The sequence below is a fragment of the Eimeria maxima genome, genomic scaffold (assembly GCF_000499605.1).
Source record: "Eimeria maxima Weybridge genomic scaffold, Emw_scaff3, whole genome shotgun sequence".
NCBI classification, from domain to species: Eukaryota; Apicomplexa; class Conoidasida; order Eucoccidiorida; family Eimeriidae; genus Eimeria; species Eimeria maxima.
Genome location: NW_013565846.1, coordinates 1 through 19712, shown reverse-complemented (window position 1 = coordinate 19712; position 19712 = coordinate 1). Strand labels below are relative to the sequence as shown.

The window sequence follows — 19712 nt, the reverse complement described above, 5'->3', positions numbered from 1 at the left end:
CATTAACGGGAGAAGCTACTGAAGAGCGGCAATCGACACTAACAGTTGGGAAAGGGTGCTCAGTAAACTAGGAATTCTGCCATTGGAGCAAAATGTACAAGAAATATAATAATAAATTTTTCCGCATGAAGAGAGCGATTCAGAGATGAAGTCTCAGCCACAAAATTTGCAGCTCCCTGGAGGGAGCGACCGTCAAGTGCAGTCTTCGGCAGCACGGGTCCCGTGCAGATCGAAGAAATCGTGTAAGCGAACCACAGTGAATAGTCGTTGTTATTACACTGAGTAAGTGGTTTTGGAGCTTCTAATTTCATTTATTCGGTTGCTTCTAGGAAGGCGCCCACTGCCATGAAGCGATGCTCAATCCAGAGGTGCTCAATCACACTATGCTGCATAACTTGGCTTCCTTTTGCCTTTTTGGAACAGATTCATTAAGTAAGCAACGGTTACTTTGGGATAGCTGTCTGAGCTGGAAATGGCGGGGCAGTCTCCTGCTGGAGGGCCCGAGTTGCCGCTCGTGACATCTCACACCAGCCTAGAACCGTGCGAGCGTCGTGATGGGCATAGAAACTCAGCAGATGTGCCCGACATAATTGGATCTGATCCACAAGTGACGACCACGCGGGAGGTGAAGTCAGCATCCCGATGGATGCGACCAAAGGCCGTTTCCCTCACTTTTTGGTTTGTTGCAGCTTGCGTTGTAGGAATGTCTGTGTTGTTTTCCCATTGCATCCTCTCTAAAAAGATTAATGAAGGGGCTGCGGGGAGGCGGCTTGCAGCTGGTAATGAAGGGCATGGGTCTCCATTAGGGAGAAACCCATTATTTGATGAAGAAGAGTGGATCAGTTTGGATGCTGATATGCTTGCATCGCTTTGCACTCAAATAGGTGAGTGGACCCATCCACAATCTTCCCAAGATACTGCAGGCTCCTCGCAATCGGTGATAGGGGTGGTCTCGAGCTCGGAAGTGCAAGGGCGAGACAACTCTTTGCGCGACCCGGGTATCGTGCCGGTACTCCAACAGTCCGCTCAAGAAAACACTTTCGGAATGAGTGGAGACGAAGGACCACAAAATGCTCCTGCTCCGGCTATTCCTGGTTCAAGCTGGATGGTTGATGCACCTGCAGGAACAGGTTCCGCTTCTGATCGTAGCCTTGGGCAGAACTATCCACAGGTTGTTCAGCCTGGCGAGCTCCCTCCCAATTTATTTCCACCAGATATTCCGTTTCTACCTTCTCTCTTTAATCCTCTTCCAGGCTTGACAACCCAGCATGTGTGGGGCCAAACCTTACAGGAGATGGATGCCGTGCCACAGTCCTCCCAAGCTTCACAGCGTCAGTACTATCCGTTGGATGTTGATCAAGGCCTGGACAATTTCGGTGTTTCGCCACAGAGAGTTGATGAGGTTTCAGCACAATTACCATCTTCAGGGCTCTCTACAAGTTCATCCGAGACGGATGGATCTAGTTTAGGCCACTCCCAAGTGAGTGATGCAGGGGGAGAGAACCAAGGCACCTGGAGCGAGAGGTCACAGCAAACAAAGCTCTTACTGAGACAGAAGTTGCTGATGAAGTCACATGCCAGGACAGACACTGTCAGCAATTCAAATGATAAGAGGGGCCCTAAAAGTGCCAGGACAGCGACTGTCAGCAAGTCAAATGAGAATAGGGACCCTACAGATGCAGAAGTACAGCCTTCAGAAGAGGCATGCACCGAAGACGGGAACGGTCAGGTGCAGCTGCCCAAACTGCACCCAGATATACGGCCGGAAGATATGAAAGTGAGGTTGTACTATGATCCGGATAGATGTGGACCTTTGATCTTCTATCTTATGGCTATTAAACGCCTGTGTAAGCGGTCGGTCCTCGGCATATCAGCAGCTAATCAAATGTTTAATGCTGCCCAAAAGTTGGCCTCTCGCGTTCTTATGTCTATGACGGTCCCTGTTGATAATACGAAGCCTTCTGCAGCCGTTGAATCCCTGGGGCGTCGCTTCTTGGCGTTCAATGCGTTCTATAAAGTATTGCAAGTGTTGGGGGATGTCCCACAGCTGAAAGAATCATGGGCGTTGATGCTTAGAAAAGTGCCAACGACGTATTCGCACAAGCCTCGGTGCGGGCTTGAAGGCAAGTACGGATTCCAGTACAAATTGGCGAAGCGACTGAGCAGAGCCCTGGAGTTGTACAAGCTTGGAGGTGCTCCCACATTCCAAGAAGTCATGGAAATAGAGAACCAACTGTTCTGTATGAGATCCTCTCCGAAATGCTTTCTTACTAAAACGTGGTCCGTGTGGCGAGGACAAGACAACGGACAAGACAACGGATCTGATGATGAACAATGATATTATACAACACATTTCGCATAAATGCAGGGGCTCCTTGACAGAATTTTGTGTGATTAACTCATTGGTTCTGACTATTTCCGCCAGTGATGGGCGGGCGTCGTCCGGTGTCCTTAAGCTGGTACCATTGAACAAGTTTGATATCAGGCGGTGATACAATCAAGCAGTTGTTTCCCATTGAAGGGTGACCTGCTTTCCGCATTAAGACGTGCGGGGAAATGTGGGGGAACATTTGTGGCCATGCTGTTTGATCGGAAGCCGATATCCAGGGCTGATTGCAGGAACGCATTCACCGTTTGGTGCGAAGGCATGCGTTTCCTAGCCTTTTTGAACAGAATAACTTGGAAGCCTACGTTTTGCAACTGTTACGTTCACATGGGTTGACTCCTGGTTGCGTTCGCAAATTTTTTGAAAAGCCACAGCACATGTAAACGCTCTGGCATTTACATCAGTTCCATTCCAACCATAGCGGGCTTACATTTCAGTTAAAGCTTCATTATTCTAGCTGTTCTGTAGCCACGCCAAACCACGTTGCATAGCATCAAGACGACATAGGATGTTCTACGGTGGGCAACAAGGCGGAATGACGGTTTGGTACGTTGCCACCTGCATGAAAAATCTATTATGCAGAACATTCGTTTTGTTGCTGGCTCCACATTTTCAGACTTTTGGGCTGCCGCTTAGTAATCCGACCTTCAACGCATAACTTACCTACCCAAAAGTGTGCCTTCAAGGAATCTTCCAAAATGAAGCCATGCCTATGCATTATTTCAGGTGCATGCATGTAACCAACAGAAATTAATGCTACGAAAGCATGGCAAGTAAACGTGAAACGTTATTTGGTATAGTACTGCTGGGGTCCGTATTCATATTTCTTTGCAGGGCACCTTGCTTAGCCTTATGCTAGTCCTGCATCTTATGTATATATTTCCACTTAAGCCAAAGCAGTCAATGCCGAATTACACACTTTCGTATGTGGCGGAGTGACGAAGAGTGCCTTCTGAATTTCTACCTCAGAGATAACACACACAAGGTCTGCGTAGAGCAATAGCGGAATAACTGGTTGGGGGAGTTAAACAAAACGGTGCTAGTTACCCATATGTTGCATCTAACCCCTGTAACACTAGCATTTCATTCATAGTTAGCCAAAACATCTCACGAAATGTGTGGTTATGACCACGGAGGTCCAGAGCCTTACGTCATATGACGTTGTTCCTGTCGTGTTCCCACAGGCGCGCATATGCAGCATCCCAAAGCAATGGTTTGCCATTGCTATTGGACGCAAGCGTGCTGAAACTCGAATAGATGGCTAAAGATCATGTCGACTTCATGTCGATTTCCTGCTTTTTAGATGGGCAGTAGGGTGCAAGTAACCACATATTTTGCTGTTCCTGCATTCTGACGGGACGAAGGGACCACACAAGCGGAACCGTGGGCGGGAGGTAAATGATGCACCCCTATGAGCCACAGAAAAATAAATTACAGTATCTACGGAACGCACTTCTGTAGCGAAAAACGGTTGGAGGAACACAATCTGTATAGCTCTATATGTTGTCACTCCGTATGAAACTAGCCCTCGTTTCGCGATATTTAAAGAAACCTCAGTACTATCTCCGTCAAGCAAGACGTTCCACAACACTGGCCCGTGCCTTCTGCACGCTAATTCATTTCGGAGGCACGCTACGGTTTCCCACGCAGCTCCCCTTTGCATTTCCCCGCCAACTGCCTTGCAGACAAATTTTGGAGTTCCAATTCTGAAAGAATTCTTTAGAGATGCATGCATTGCGAGCACTTCTGTATATCTTTGCACGTGATGTTGCCGTGCTAATGAGGACTTCACATACCTGCGAAAGCTCCACAGCAGAAGCCCAGTTTGAACACCATCGCTCTTTGCTATCTCCCGGTGTTGGGAATTTAGTACGCCTGCTGTCTGCAACTCTTATGAGCACAGCATCCGCACTTTAAACGATTTAGGAGACCCTACAAAAAATGATTGAAAAACTGCGACCAGGCAAAAAACCCTATTGTTGCAGGTCGTTTTGCTGAACAGCTGGTGCGAGCTCTCTAGGTCCGCAGCTCCCAGAGACCGCCACCATGCCCCACAGTTTTGCATGGGTAGCTGTACCGATGACAGTACTTGAGCTTAATGAATACTACAACGCTACACGGACCCGTATGTAGTGTAGATGCTATTGTAGCAACTGCCTTGGTGGGTCGTTTCCGTCTGAGCTAATGTGGCCTTGGTGGACCTCTGTGTCACTTTCAACTCCGACCCTTCGTTTTGAGAAAATAATCACTGTGAACTGACGGTGTAGGACTGCTGGCGTAGCCTCTGCAGGACCCTTTGGTTAGGGTGCGACCTTCCTACAGTTCAGTGCCCAATATATCTGCAGACAGAGGATTGTGCGAAGGTCGTAACCCAGAACAGCTTTCGCACTCAGCCGCTTCTTCAAAAGAAAAGTGCGCAGTTACTCGTCGTCCACCCGACGAATCCCTAAAGTAGCGCCGCACGATCAGCCGCTGACGCTACTGAGCCCGCTGAAAAGGCGAAACAGCGCGGTTTCTTGCATCACGTGGCCCTACACAAATGTAATCTACGAACGGAAAATGGTTTTTTCAACGCGCTGATATTGACGGAAGCGAGAAGAACTCAGCCAGAAATTCGAAGTCAAAACGAGCGCAGCCAAATATCATCTGTTGCCTGCTCAAATCTTAGCGAACGTCAACCTCAACCAACATTCTGAGTTTTTCAGAGAAGCCTGCATGTCGAAGTACCTCTTGACGCCACTTAAGCAACCGCAAATGCACCAGCTAGCACATGCGCCTCTGCATCTGCCAGGGAAAAAACTAAATCCGAGGCTTGGTGAGGAGGCCGTAAGCATCGACAGTTGTGGCCCAGTTCGCCTGCTCCAAGCTATTCGTGAAGAGAAGCTTCCGGAGAGCTGCTTGAACGTTGAAAACCTCACCAAGCCAACAGTTCGTATTGCTATCCACAGGGCTACCCTTCCAGTGATTGCAACAGAAATACGTTCCGGTGAATCCCGCACTACTTCCCGTTGAGAGAAAACATGGTTAACATGATGCTTAAAGTCAAAAAGCCCTGTCCCTCTCCCTAAAAGCTGCAGCAACAAAAGCCAAGAAACAGAAGGCACACCAAACAGCATCGAAGGCATGCGAACGCAAACAGCAGTCACAGTGTAGGCATTCAATGTACTAGTACAAGAATCGTGACCTGTTGTAAGCTGAGTGACCGGACCCACCTCTCGGGTCGCCTCCTTGTGCTGCAAACGTCATTTCCTGCTTGCTTGCGGGGAAAAGCTCAATATATCGCCTGTCCATACGAGCACCGTTCCTCGTTTGTAAGGCTCTCCAGGTCTCATTAACATCAGAAAACTGAACATAAGCCTCTCCAGACGGCCGGCCATCTATGGGAATGGTAGACGGGAGGATTGCCGTCATGTGGAAACCTTGGAAAAATTGCTGACAAGCAGGGGAAGGACAAGCCGTAGTGACAAACGACATGATACACGAGCAACGGAAAGTGGAGTACAGTTCACTACGCCTACCTAGAAACGACCCAAAAACCTGCCTTCGCTGGTGACATACCACAATATGTTGCTCATTAGCATTGAAGGGCATCCCCCGGAGCCTCAACACAGTATAGCTCCATCCAGCAGGAATGGGCCCTACTTCCTGTGCAGCCGCCGGCTGCGCAACTTGTGGAGACGTTTGGCCGTAGGCGGCTTGGACAGCGGTCCCATATCCTCCGTACATGTCGTGGGTAGGTGCACCATAGCCAGCATAGCTTCCCGGGGGACCGCCCATACCATCCATGCCACCGTATGCTTGGGTGGGCGCCATACCTCCCCCGATGGCTCCATATGCCTGCGGTCCGGCCCCATATCCTCCGTTGTACGGTCCTTGAGCAGTTCCGCTCATCACGCGAGCCTGCGCAGCAACGGGAATACTAGCGACGGCACAGGCTGTACAAACGTACCAGAATTAAGTAAATCGGACAAAATGGTGAAGGCCTGCGGTCGTTCCAAACCTCACATTTACTGGACGTTGAATGCGCATAGCTCCCACGCCAACGTCAGACGGCATCATTCGCCCTGGTCGTTTCGCCCTCTGCATTTCCTCTCTAGTAGACGGATACACCTGCAGGATAAACAAGGAGTCAGCAACAATCCCTTCACTTTCTGCGCAATTCCCAAACTTCAGCGTAAATACGTCACGCAATAGCGAGCGCCGAGACCCATGTTTAGGGACACGGCGTCTACAGACAATGGATCAGTTTCGGAAGTCCTACCTCAACAAACCTGCGACCGAGGTATTTCCTGTGCAATTTCTCCTTCGCTGCATCTGCTGTGGCAGCATCGGGAAGCTCGACGTATGCGATCCCGTTCATCCTTCCATCCACAGCAACTCCCAAAACAACAGAGTCGAATCCAATCTCGAATCCATGCTCTGAGGCGAAAGGCAAGGGACCACAAAGCCGAACCTGCAAAGGATGTGCAGCTTGATACACATAGTGCTTGGAAGGGGCCAAACAACGCACCTTGAAAAAAATTGACGACGTCGTTGTCAGTGCAAGTCCATGGCAATCCGCGTAGCTTCAAGACAGTCTGCAACGGGCTCATCAACCATGATTCTACTGTTCCACACCGACACAGCTTGCCCCTTTTGTTTTGTGTATTTGCCGCAATCAAGTGGCGCCCCCCCTGAAGGGTAGCATAATGCGGACTTACTAAGTTCAGGCCCTTAACATCAGCGTCCCGACCGTCTCTCGTGCCCGAGTTCATCACCGCTACCCTTCGCTGCATGGCCCTTTCGAAGTCTTCGGCGCTGGACCGGAACACCTAGTTAGACACAGAAATACGGTGCAGATGCAACCATATTTGAACCAGCCATGAAGGCGCCTTGCCAAATAATGTTGCCACGCAGCAAACCTCGTGTCCTCGACAATAACTTCCTGCAGAGACCACACCACTGCACTGTGGAAAAGGACGACGTGCAGTCGTCTTACCTCTATCCACCGTGGCCCCATCATGCGACCATGAAGAGTCCGAACTGCCACATCCCGCATGTCAGTTGTGTGGACATTCACATACGCCTCTCCTGTCACGCGTTTCTGAGGTAACGCAACAACAAACAGCATACGCATCATCGGAGCACGTGCAGCATTCCCCCATGAATATAACTACTCGAAAGATGCACGAGCTGTCTGGTGCACGTGCACTGTCAGGGGAAATATACACAGGGGGTTAAGGATCTGTCAAAATCACTAGTGCCAGAAAGGCCACAACGGATTTTGAATTCTGTAGCCTAGGATATTTAAAATTCAATAGCGTACGTTAAGGCCAACACAGACACAAACATCCAACTCTGTAACGTCAACAACGGGCTTCAAAAAGCGGATGATGGCATCTTCATTAACGTCCCAAGGAAGCCCTCTCAAACGAATATGTGTTCCAACGCCAGCGAATCCGTTCGCCGCCGGTGCTCCAACCGGTTTGAGGGTCTCTCCGGAAGACGGGTCTTCCACGTTAATCGAATGCTCCTTCAGCAAAAGCAGGCCCTTTGATAGCAGCAAAAACAAAATGGCACACATGCACCGACACGCCGCCAAACCATCTTCCCGCCCTTCTGGTGCTGCCAAGTGCAGCGCGCCCGCCGCCGTACTCAGGCTCCTCAAGTCGTCCCCTTTTACTGCAAACAAGATCACCGAAAAGCCCAAACCAAAGCTACCTGACTACTGGCCCCGAAATGTTGCGAAAGAAGCATCCACAGTGACCGGAAAGAGAAATGCGGAACGGAAGAATTAGGAGCCCCCTCCATCTGCTCGTTGACTGCGCAAGCATCTTCGAGTACCACAAAGAGTGCGAAGGGACTCCAATGGACTGGTGGAAAACTGTTGCAACACAGCCAGCCACGTAGCACGCTCCGGCGGTGCGCCAAACACCGTGAACCACCAGTGGAGCACGTAGTGGCATAGGCGCACCGGTAATACTGGTATCTATGCAAAACCGAATCCTGATACTTCACAAATCACTTCGAGTTAGTACAAGATTACAAACTTCGCATTTCACAGATTTAGTGGGGCATAAGCACAGGCTTTCCCGAGTCAGGTAGGCATTATCACTGAGTTGCTAAGGTCTCCAGGCTCTACAGTTTCAGGAATAGCCCAAATGCATGCCCTGTAACGTTTCGAAAAAGCCGCTGTCCTTGCGCAATGCCTTCCGCTTAAACGAAAATTCAGCTCGAAGAAGGTGTGCCAAATGAGCCAAACTCCGCCAATACTCATAGTAAATCGGGCTCGACAAAAGAGTTGTAGGCCCCTTTACGACTGGCTCGACTTCTATTGAGCACACTTACTGTTCAAAAACTGCTGGATAACGCGCTTCAAAACCACAGCTTGCGCGAAGTGGGGATAGAGAGTTACTTGGCGAGCAGCTGCGCACGCGCGGAAATCCTTCAGTTTCTCGGGTTCATAGACACAAAGCATTGCAGAATTTACGCCGTCTTGACTTCTCTGGAAGATTGCAGTATCGAGTTTCTGAATGACTTCGCCCAAAGTCGCTGAGATGCACGCACAACGAAACCATCGTGAGATGCTTGAAGCACAATGCACTGAGCTCAAAGAAAAATTAATTTGGAAAGTAGTAATCGAGTGTATGCAACCAAGCATAACTGCAAAACTGTCACGGCCAATCCGCGGCAAGGGGAAATATGCCAGACATTAACTTCAGCCCAAGAACTAATGTTGTCTAGGCATATGCAAAAATGTGGCAACAGTCAACCGTACAGGCGGCAAAGAGCTGCTCCTGCGTGACTCCAAGCTTGGTGAGAACCGCAGCCGGCGCCAAGAGCTGCTCCGGGCGGACAAGAACAGAAACTTCCTCTAGGGACTGTCGGGTCGCCACATCAAAAACCACCCACGCAATCCTGCAAAGAAGCACCCACAAACCACCGGCGAGCTTCAAGTGAAACTGCTCACGAAGCTCCACATGTCTTGCTCGTCAACACGCACTCAATGGGCTTTTTGTGCTCAGTCTCGTTCCCCTTCCTGCATCCCAGCACATTCCAGAGCACCTGCACTGCCCTAAGAGGCTTAAACGCATACTGTGGAATTCTACACTCACTCCACGACCTCCGTGATGTTGCCAGCCCTTAGGAAGGAGAAGTCGATAAAAAAAAGGGTCGTGAAAGGGTGAGCTTGATATCCACCATCTGCTGAGCTCGTTGCCACAGCTAGCTGAGCTGCAGCAGCTGCAGCGGCAGCTGCAGCAGCAACTGCTTCTGCTGTGGTCGCAGAGTCACTGCTTTGAAGATCCGGAACGCAGTCTTGAGGCCCCGCGGCGGGAACCGCATGGGGCTCTTCCGTAGCCATTCTCTCCACTCAGACGCGAGACCTATACACAATGAAACACTTGAGTTCCCTCGATACCACCGAGCAGCAGCTGCTCTCCGGAACTATCGGACTGCACATACACTACTACAACACCAGCAGCAAATCCCTGCTCCGCCGACTAGCTGCTCCTTTCAGACGGCATAGAAAAAGCGCTGGGGTCCAAGGACCCTCTGAGTTATCACGCGCGCTAAAACTCGTCAAAAGCTGCAATTTCTGGTCGGGAGGATGTTCGTGTAGTGTAGACAAAGTGCGGCGGCTTCCTCGCCGGCTCCCTCCAGCGGCGCTCTTCTGTCCTATTACAACCCCCTATGCCATTCAGAGAGTTGCCGTAGCAACTCAGCATATGGATTCATCTAAAATTAAGCCGTACCAGGTGGGTCAACAGATAGCCGGCCACCAAAGCCCCAGGCGCAAGCAACGGCGTGGGGGGCCCTCAAGCGCGGCGCAGAGTCTCGGACCAACTCAATGTATGAATAGCCTCAAAACAAACAAACAAGCACAACTGCACTATTAGTCTTCTTGGATACAAAAAAGCTCCTCCACAGCTGCATGAGAAGTTGCAAGCCTTGGGGCTTAGGGGCTTTCATGAGAGGGAGACAGGCTGTTGACTGTCAATGCTAACATTGCTGTAAAGGTCCTCTCTACAGAGCCACAGTTACAGTTTTGCATCAGTGAAGTTCCCATAGATGGAAGGGCTTATTCGAAATGATAAAGTCAGGCTGGCATACCTCGGAGGAATCTGGCCGCTGGAGGCGTGTGCAAGAACCCTTTCGTCCCCTCTGCACACAAAGTAGCCCCAACAGGGCTTTATGGCTCGAGAAAAGATGGTCATGGATAAAGCCTTCCTAGCATTCTACTTTATTGGTTTTTGCATACGGACCCCCTGTGTGGAGCCAGGCTCGTTCCTGGGCCACTGGCCTCCTCTTCAGCGAGTCACTGCTTCTGTTGCATGTTCCTTTTGTTGCTATGAGTAGATATGCTTGCGCTCAGGCCATGTACTGAGGGCCAGGTAAGTGTTTAACAATTGTCTACGGTGTCGTCGCTTGCGTCAAGGGTGGGGTTCCTTTTGCCTGCATGTGGGGTTGCCTCGTACAGAATATTTTTAACATATTCTGTCCGGTATTGGCACGTCTCTCTGAACCTGGCGCCTGAACTCGTATCCTGGCCGTAATAGGCAAGCTATATACAAACGGAGGACCTCAACGATTGTCTACAATGCTCATGCGTGCATCTGAGGAGGTTTCTTTGTGCTTGTATGTGCGGCTCTCATGTGTCTTAAGTTTCACGAAGATTTGCTGCAACTTACGACAGTCCAAGTCCTCTCTCGAGGCTCCGGCGTCTGAGACCATTTTCGGATTCCTGGAGACTGGATATGGCAGTAAGGTTCTCCCATGGAACACTGATACGAAGTATTCCCGCTGCTTTGCAGCTCACAGTAACCCTCGGGCAAGATTGAGGAACGTAGTTACAGTTAGTAGCAACGAATGGTTCAAGGGATGCAGGCGCGACCAACGAACCGCACCCCCACAGCATGGCGGCAACAAGCTGTTAGTAGTATTGGGGGTGCTAGAACAGACACGTACCTACAAGGAATCTTTTCAAACTCTCCTAAAATCTTTGTTAGATCGCAGCTTTTTCCTTACTCTAAACAATGAAGAAAAATTAGGACCAGTTTACCGGTGAGGAGGCGACAAGCTGTTGGGATCCCTGACGATTTTTAATCAAGCTCAACCTCTGTAACCCATCCAACCGAGAGTATGTTTACACCACAGCCAATTCAAGCCAGCAATGGTAAAGTGCCTCTACCTTTGCCGGCCATCCCGATATGTTTCTTTCCGCAATGTGGCGACAGGGAGGGAGTTTGTTGCCTCCGCTGGTGTATGTTGGTCTCCCACCAGCACCAGTCGATCACGCAACGTGCGGCCTAGCAATAGGGCCAAAATTGTCGAGTGCCGCACCCACAGATCCTTTTCCAGTTACACCTGTGCCTAGCCAATTCTGTATTAATGGGCAGAAAATACTAGGCCAAGCCGCCGTAGGTTGCGAAGTGGATTTGCTCCCTGTAGCTATGGCGGGGAGCCCTTCCAGTTTTTCTTTGACACATTATCTGCGGGTACGCTTCCAGGACGGTTGACGGGATGCTCTAATCGGAACGAGAATGGGCATAAAATGAGTTATGTATTCAAAAGTGGTCATATAACCATGATAAGGGACCTCTACATTAGACTATTTGAACTTGACAGAGTCCTAAGCATGCCGTGGGTGACCGGCGGATGTTGCGCAAGCGTCTGCCTGTTAACATAATCGGCAAACAAGAGCATCCGGGCACAATCCGGAGTTTCCGAAAGAACAGGATGGCATGTGGCGCATATGCGTTAACTTCAAGCCCACGGTGGAACAACGTTTTTCGGTACAGGCGATCGGCAATGTGGTTCATCATTTCCAAGGTTCCCCAATGAATTCATCATCTGGCTTCGACGTTGCGGTCTTACAGATCCAAACCCATCCGGACGGCCGCCACATGACTCCGTTCCACACCCGCATTGGCAGGTTGGAGTATAACGTTATGCTGTGTGGGCACCGTATTGAACCTGCTGAGCTATCGCTGCAGGTTAATTACGGTTTCCTAGGCGACCTAATGGGGGCTCGATAGTTGTGTACATGGTAGAGTTGATTATGCTCAGCCAGGATATGCTATAGCAAGCAGAACTCCTACCAAATGATCCGCATCTTCACGCGAGAAACGCCAAGCAGCTGCAGAGCATGCCGTACAAAGCCATACCACTGCGAAGCGCATTGAATCGCGAAACCAAAAAAGTGTCTTTATGCAAATAATTGGCTTCCTATGGTTACGTAATTCGCTAGCAGGATTTGCACAACATCCCGCGAAGGCAGGTGCCATTCGAAGGTGGACGATAACCTTGTAGACTCGTACGGATGCTCTGAATCATTGGTGAGAAGAAAGCTTTTCTGATCCGTACACGCAGCCACTAGCTCGTCCGCAGTCACACCGAGGGTGAGTGAATTCACAGATTAAACCCACGCACAGCATGGGTTCAATTTGCGAATTCACCATTAAGTATCCGGTAATTTCTGTTTGGAGAGGCGCAAAGGATTTTCACTTTGTCTCTTCTGTGCTTTCGCTAGAGCCAGCTTACTTTCGTTGTGATCGACTGACGCTTCTCAACCTACAGTGAGCTTAGTGCTGCTGCCAGTAACACCAGTGCTTTCCGCAATTGGTAATGTATGCCACCCTGCTGCCAGGGTCGGGCAGGTCTTGCCTCCCAATACTCCAGTTGATGGGGAATCGTTCACAGTATTTTCCTTTTTGCCCTTGTTTGAACCAGTGGCAGGACCAGCAGAAGGCACAGAAACAGACGGTTTGGGAACCGTTGCAAGGGATGTAACATCAGGAACAGTCACGTCATCGACAATACGTCTACCGTGAGCAGCAAAATGTGGAGAACATTGAAAGACACTCTGTTGGGTATTCGTTGAAGTGCTTCGTTGATCTTTGGTGGCAAGTCGCCTAATGACAAGGGTTACGGCGTGTCTGCGACTGCTCACAGCAGACAGTGGTGCCACCGGCGATAACGGCGAGATGCCGTCCAAACTAGGAAACGGGCCAAGTTGGACACGCCTGTAGTTACTCAGTTGAAATTTGTTTACGTTGTTGTGCAGATTGCCATATTTCCAAATAGATCGCTGATAAGCAGTGCCAAGGGGACCACCATATATACTCAGCTAACTCTAGTTGCACTTCAGGTGGAGATGACCGCAGATGTGTTTGCGGATTGCTTAATCTACCAGTCTAGCTGGGTAAACCCCGTATAAAGAAGGCAACAGTGGGGAGAAGGGACGGCAGATCTGGTAACAAGAGAAGACCCGCTGTCGGGCACAGAGTAATTGTGAAAGGTTATGCTGGCTTGCTCTAAGCTCAGCTCAGACGGGCGGTCAAGGAGGGCCACGCGGCACCGGGCAGAAAAAATCAGGAACCGCTGCCTCCTGATGGGCGGCAGGGACGATATGACATCTTCCTAACGCGAGGGCAAGTTGTCCCTGGCAAAAGACTGCACGGTTGTTGATAAGACAAGCAGATGTGCGGAAACGTACAAGCGGTGAGACGTTGACAGTCAACACACTACATGTTGCAACACACAATCGAAGCCAATGTACGTCGACAAGGAGAAAGGAAAAGGCACTACCATGCTCAGAGGAGGGAGGAGAAGCAGCAGTCTCTATGCGAGCAAGCTGTGGAGTGTGAGGCGTGTATCATCGCACGCGTTCTACGAAGCAGCGCTCGTGGTTTCTGAAGAGCCCTTGTACACAAGCAGAAAGACAGGGCACACTGCCACTCATTAGAGCGTACAGGTGCGTTTTCACAAGTCAGCAATGAGATACTTGTGGACACAAGCGGCGTGACCAAGTGTTCGTGCGTGCAGTGAAGACAGCACTAGCATTGTTCCAACGGTTCAGTTAGGAAGTCAAAAGGGTGCATTGCTGTGTTGCCACTACGGAGGGCTTTTACTTTGGCTTGATAAGAAGAGATAAATCATATTTACTTGAAATGGACTGTCAGACATTATCGCAGGTTGCTGCCATTGGCAGTGAGCGGCGAATCTCATTTGGGAAGGGGGAGCGGGCAGTGCTTGCTGGATGTGTTCGTGCACTACAGGCTGGTAGTTGGAATGAGCCGATATACGTTAATCGTCCTGTATTTTTAACTGATTATACAGGGACTGCAGCTGCATTTCAGTACAGCGGGGTACCGCGAGTGCAGCATGCAGCGCTATCCTGGGAGTTCGCTTGTTTGCCGTGTCCAATCAAGGGTCTTCCACAGCAACAAAACGTGAATAATCGTTTCAACGTTAGGTTTCTTTACTCAATTTGAACTACAATCCATGGTTCGGCTCCCAATTCACATCAGTTTGGGTCGGCGCGTCGGATATCGCCGGACGCATCAGTGACGGTTCCCTTCGAATTTTGTGCTGCAGAAAAGCGTCGAAAATAGCTGCGGAGGTTGCAAATCTGCCAAGCTGTTGCTTGTTATATGATCAGACGTCAATCTCGTAGCCAGGTGAATATCGCCGAGCGTGGCCGGCCGGCGTGGAAGCGCCTCGTTGAAGCCACGATACCCAGCTCAAACATTGAAGCTGCCCACCGCATGAAGAAAACGTCTGCACATACACAGCTAACAAAGATAAGGGCTTATTTTTGCAGCGTATCTCCAGCCGCACGCCGCCGTCACAGCAACTGGAGTCGTCAGAGTCAACCACCATGCCAGCTGTAGACCCGCAGGAGACAGCAGCAGCCGAAACAAGAAGTCCTGCTCCTTCTCTTAGCAAGCTTGACGGTGGCAGCTTGAGTCCAGATCGAGCTATCTTCTTGCCATCAGATCGAACCTCTGGCAAGGTATCACCGGACATTCTGGCGAACCATGCAGGTAGCTGCAGCAACGCACTTTCACCACCGTTGCCAAATGATGGGATGTGTGGTTTGGCTATCTCCAATGAAGAGGCATCTTGCAATGAACAAGACCGAGATTTTGGAGGTGTGCAGCCTGTAGTGCTGCGGTGTAAAGACATTACGTGTGAGCGAATATAACACAGTTTTCGACTGTGTCGCCAGAGCCTACAGACTGCACCCCCTCAGAAGCACTGACTCCCACCCTCTTATTTCTGTTTTACATTGCTACTATTGATGCTACATGTATTTCAGAGGCCTCTGCACGTGTCCTGCAGACTCCGTTGCACTTCCTGTTGACGGATCGTGCATATCCAGATCTTGCCAGAAGCTGTGCACCTGCCGCAGAGGAGTTGGTGACGAGGTGAATCTTGAAACTGACGAACGGCGGAAACTCAGAAAAGATATTTTATGTCTCGATGGCCTAGAGCTTGTATTTAACCCAGGGGATTGCGGTACGGCCTGACCAAGCCCGGCAATTGTTGCCCAAAGCGCTGCCCCTATCGCATACATTGCAGAAGCCAAGAGTGGGGTCCGAACAGAAGTCGGACACGATATGCTTCATTCATGTATTGCTCTGTTTGCGCAGTTGCCTTGATGGGCAGCAGTGGCGCCGGAAAATCGACACTCCTGAATTGTTTAAGCGGTAGGGTTTCGACGGGTCTGCGTGGGGAAGTGGAAATGAACGGCATGTCTTGCACGCCGCAGTTGTGCAAAGAGCTAAGCTGCTTTATTCAGCAGGAAGACATCATTTTCGGATACCTCACGGTGGAAGAACATCTGTTATTCCAGGTATTTGCCTAACAGAAAACGGTTCTTGACGCTTGCCACACCTCAGCAGCTCAGCAGCTTGTTCGCTCCCCTCTCCCTACTGGCTGCCGATTCCTGTTGGACCATGACGCCTTCACCGTCAGAATTTAAGCTGCCTTAGACTAAGCCACTGCGTTCTGTCAGTTTGAGGATCCTATATCCAGAAACGTCTGTTTCGCGCTGAATGCGTCATGTTATAGGCATGCCTCCGTCTGCCTAAAGGAACCACAATGAACGAGGCAAGGCGCACTACAGCGTGCTTGTTGGAATGCTTTGGCCTAGCGCATATAGCGAAGTCATTCATTGGGGGTCCGCATGAAGGTGCACGGGGGTAAGCAGCTGACTCTTCGCTCCATACGACACAGCTACCAGAAACCTGCAAAACGTTTTCCAGATCGAGAATGCCGGCTCAAAACTCGCGGGAGGTGGGCGCAGAGCTGCCTGGTTTTGTCTGGGTGCAATGGCAGATCAATTTCTGGGGGTGAGAAGAAACGGCTTTGCATAGCCAGCGAGCTCTTGAGTAACCCATCCGTTATTTTCGCCGACGAGCCCACGAGTGGTTTGGACTCATTTATGGCCAAGGCCGTCTGCGACCAGTTGGCGACTCTCGCGGCAGCTGGTTGCACTGTCGTGTGTACTATACACCAACCTAGCAGCTCGTGCTTCTCTTTGTTCAACAAGGTTCGACAAACCTGCAGCTAGTTCCACCATCATATCAATGCCGTCTCTTAGCGTTCATTTGTCGCCTTCATGCACCAGCCGCCCGTCACTGCGTATTTGCGTTAACTCGTTAACTCAGGTTCTTCTACTAGGAGAAGGGCGGGTGTTGTACTACGGAGATCGCCTGGCTGCGGTTTCTTGGCTGGAACACTTGGGCTGCAAACCTTGTGGGGTCGATGCAAACATTGCTGAGTTCATCCTCAAGGCCACAGCCCTTCATCATCTCGATCCACAGTCTAAGGCTGCTCGTCTGCAAGAATGGGCTGACGCATGGAGGCTTGAGGGTCAAGCATTCCTTAGGAATTGGGTAGGGTTGCTTGGAGGAACTCCACTGCATCTCGTGTATCGTTGCTGTGTTTACTTCTGAGCAAGACACTAGCTTCGAACGCTGCCCGTTCATTGCTCCATCGAACCAAAATTTGTTTTGTTATTGTTGAGTTCGTCCCACGCCAGTGTTTGTTGCCCTCCCGCAATGTGTGGAATGCGTAGTGGAGTGCCCAGCGGCTGCTGCCCCACGGCTGCAGCTGGGCCCAAATTACAGGTTCCTCCCGTGGTAGGTCTTGTGATTTGACGTGCCAGGAAGACCAGGGAAGAGACAACTTTAAGCAACGGAGCTGCACGTTTTCTTCCATATTGGAACCAGTGGTAAGAGGAACTTCAGGAAGTGTTGAGGCCCTTTCTACTGGAATACTTCATAATTTTGATGCCCACATAACAAAAGAGGAGAGGCTGCAGTTAGTGTAGGTTAGAACTAACTCCTGATAAATGCCGTGGAAACCCAAACAAGCTACGCATTAGTAATTCTATTTTCTGTAGAAAATGCTCTGAGCCTTTTTGAAAGTCTTCTAAATAAATGAGATTGTGACCCAAGAATATGTGGCCATAGTCTACTGTCCCGCTTCTGTGCTCCGCAGGGCCCTGCGCATACTCCAAGACCTGAGGATTGTAACAGGACAAAATTGTACGCTTAAAACGGTGCTACGCAGTGCCTTCTGTATTATATGCTTACTGCGCACCGGAGGAAGCTCAGTTATCGTTGTGCAGAGAGGTGGTCAACACGACTTCGCTGCAGTGGATGCCAAAATGGGATGTCCACTTTGACATTCATCGTGCAGCATCGAAGCTGTGCTAGGGATCCCCACAAAGAGATCCCCACACAAGTAAAAACTTGGCGAGTACCTGTTAAAGCATGAGCATTTCAAAGCCAATCCATCACAGTGATTATCCGTTGCCTGAGCGCAGTGCGCTATGTTGTCTCAGGAGCCCGCAAGACTCGGAATCCGAATGTCGCAGATCGAGGGAGGTTTCCGCGCGGCCTGCCCCAATCGGGCAGGACAGTAGACCTAACAATGTGGCTACGGCTCAGCGCGATATGGTCCATGCTCTGACGTCCGTAGGCCGCACACGACGCGCTCGGAATAGCGGGCGCATTTCACCGTTCACGGAGGCCGTTATCCTGACCCGGCGAGGGCTCTTGTTGCGGTGGAGGGACCCATCTACCTCCTATGCTCGCTTGGCAGTCACCCTGATAACAGCTCTTCTGCCCTCGTTTATCTATTACCAGTAGGCCAAACACGGGCTCAATGTTATTTGTAGGCCACCGCTTTTAGCTGCTTGTTCATTTTCGTGCAATAACCAACTAGATCCATGGTGGGTCCACATTTTTAAGACAAAACCAACGGGAACCTGCCTAGGAGAAGCATGTCCTGCTTTCAATCAGGATAGGCTGGAGTCTGAGCGACGCATGGAATCGGATGTCGGCCTGCTACCAGATCGTCTTGACTCAGGTGCGTCAAGACTTTCCCCGCTAATAGTACGCCATGCCAGCGCTCGATTGGTTGATGCCCAGTCTTTGCCTGTTTGCTCAGTCTCTCTCCTGCATCTTTACCGTTGCGAATATTTTCCCCCAAGCTCGACCTGTTGCACAGAGGGAATATGAATCAGGTATGGCTGTTGGATCATCATAGAGATACGTTGACTGCTTTGAAGCCACTTGGGCATTAAAGCGCTTGGGCATTCTGGGTGCTAGATTGGCAAGGTGCTATAAATCGAATTTCTGTCGAAGGTGTGACGAGGTCGTTTGTGCGATATTTGCTTCTTGGCTTTTTGTCGCGACAATGAAGAATTGTGTCTGCTGAATTTGCAGGTGTCCTGCGCATGTGGGTTTACTTCATCGGGACGTCAACCGGAGACACCGTATTATTTTTAATTTTCCCCATCATCTTCCACACGTAAGCGTGGGCATATATCACAGCTAAATATACAGCTATATCGCAGGGAGGGGGTATCGAGGAGAAAGAATCAACGTCTCTCTATGCTTCTACGCGCGTGCCGGTCTGTCTCATTGGCATCAGGATTACTTTTTGGATAATGGGTTTGGCTGAAACAGCAACGAAGTTTTTCGCTTCTTTAGGCGTATTGCTACTGTCGGTTTTATCTCTCCAATCATACGGCTATTTCATATCGGCCATAGTGACCGATGTAAGCGTGCTTGGCACTACCTTGGCAGTCGCAGAATTGCACGGCATGCCCTGAAATGCGCTGTACGGCAAAAGCTTGCTGTTCTTGTCGCTGCGAAAGAAGCGTGTTGCTACTTCGGCAACATGCGTATCATTCCACGTCTAGGCAAGAAATGGAAAAGATACTTTAGGGGCACAACTTGTTAGGACGGGGCAGACTCAGTGGTGCGGATTACTTCGGGGTTGGGCTCCAGGGATAACCCACCTATGCATTATGTTGTGCACTGCGTGCGATACTTGAAGGAGGTCGTCGCACTTGCCGTTACGCAAGTAGCCCAGGTTGTCTTAGCCCTCTTTTCTGGATTCATGACGCAGATCGACCAGTTGAGTCCGTTCTTTAAGGTTGTTGCGGTGGGTCAGCATATTCCTGACCGTAGCGTCTTCCTCCACTTTCTCTTTCTCTCTCTCTCTCTCTCTCTCTCTCTCTCTCTCTATATATATATATATATAT

General features: G+C 50.2%; 3 protein-coding genes across 3 annotated transcripts; 2 read left to right on the top strand and 1 right to left on the bottom strand.

The window, feature by feature from the left end:
• Window positions 1-472: 472 nt before the first annotated feature.
• EMWEY_00000360 (hypothetical protein, conserved) lies at window positions 473-2338 on the top strand (the record flags this gene model as incomplete). Its single annotated transcript, XM_013481234.1, has 1 exon — window positions 473-2338. The coding sequence occupies one exon, from the start codon at window positions 473-475 to the stop codon at window positions 2336-2338; it is 1866 nt and encodes a 621-aa protein (XP_013336688.1).
• A 3090-nt stretch (window positions 2339-5428) lies between these two features.
• On the bottom strand, window positions 5429-9728 carry EMWEY_00000350 (RRM domain-containing protein, putative; the record flags this gene model as incomplete). The annotated part of the gene is made up of 12 exons (XM_013481233.1): window positions 5429-5457; window positions 5599-5818; window positions 5945-6286; window positions 6392-6496; window positions 6648-6805; window positions 6897-6963; window positions 7087-7197; window positions 7365-7469; window positions 7692-8047; window positions 8714-8917; window positions 9144-9283; window positions 9481-9728. The coding sequence occupies 12 exons, from the start codon at window positions 9726-9728 to the stop codon at window positions 5429-5431; spliced, it is 2085 nt and encodes a 694-aa protein (XP_013336687.1).
• Window positions 9729-15026: 5298 nt separating this feature from the next.
• On the top strand, window positions 15027-19612 carry EMWEY_00000340 (ABC transporter, putative; the record flags this gene model as incomplete). The annotated part of the gene is made up of 13 exons (XM_013481232.1): window positions 15027-15339; window positions 15491-15667; window positions 15802-16004; window positions 16223-16353; window positions 16490-16703; window positions 16822-17049; window positions 17322-17387; window positions 17657-17703; window positions 18003-18135; window positions 18463-18529; window positions 18889-18973; window positions 19097-19223; window positions 19505-19612. Coding segments are annotated over 13 exons (1899 nt in total), but the record flags the coding sequence as incomplete, so codon positions are not given.
• Between the last annotated feature and the right edge of the window lie 100 nt (window positions 19613-19712).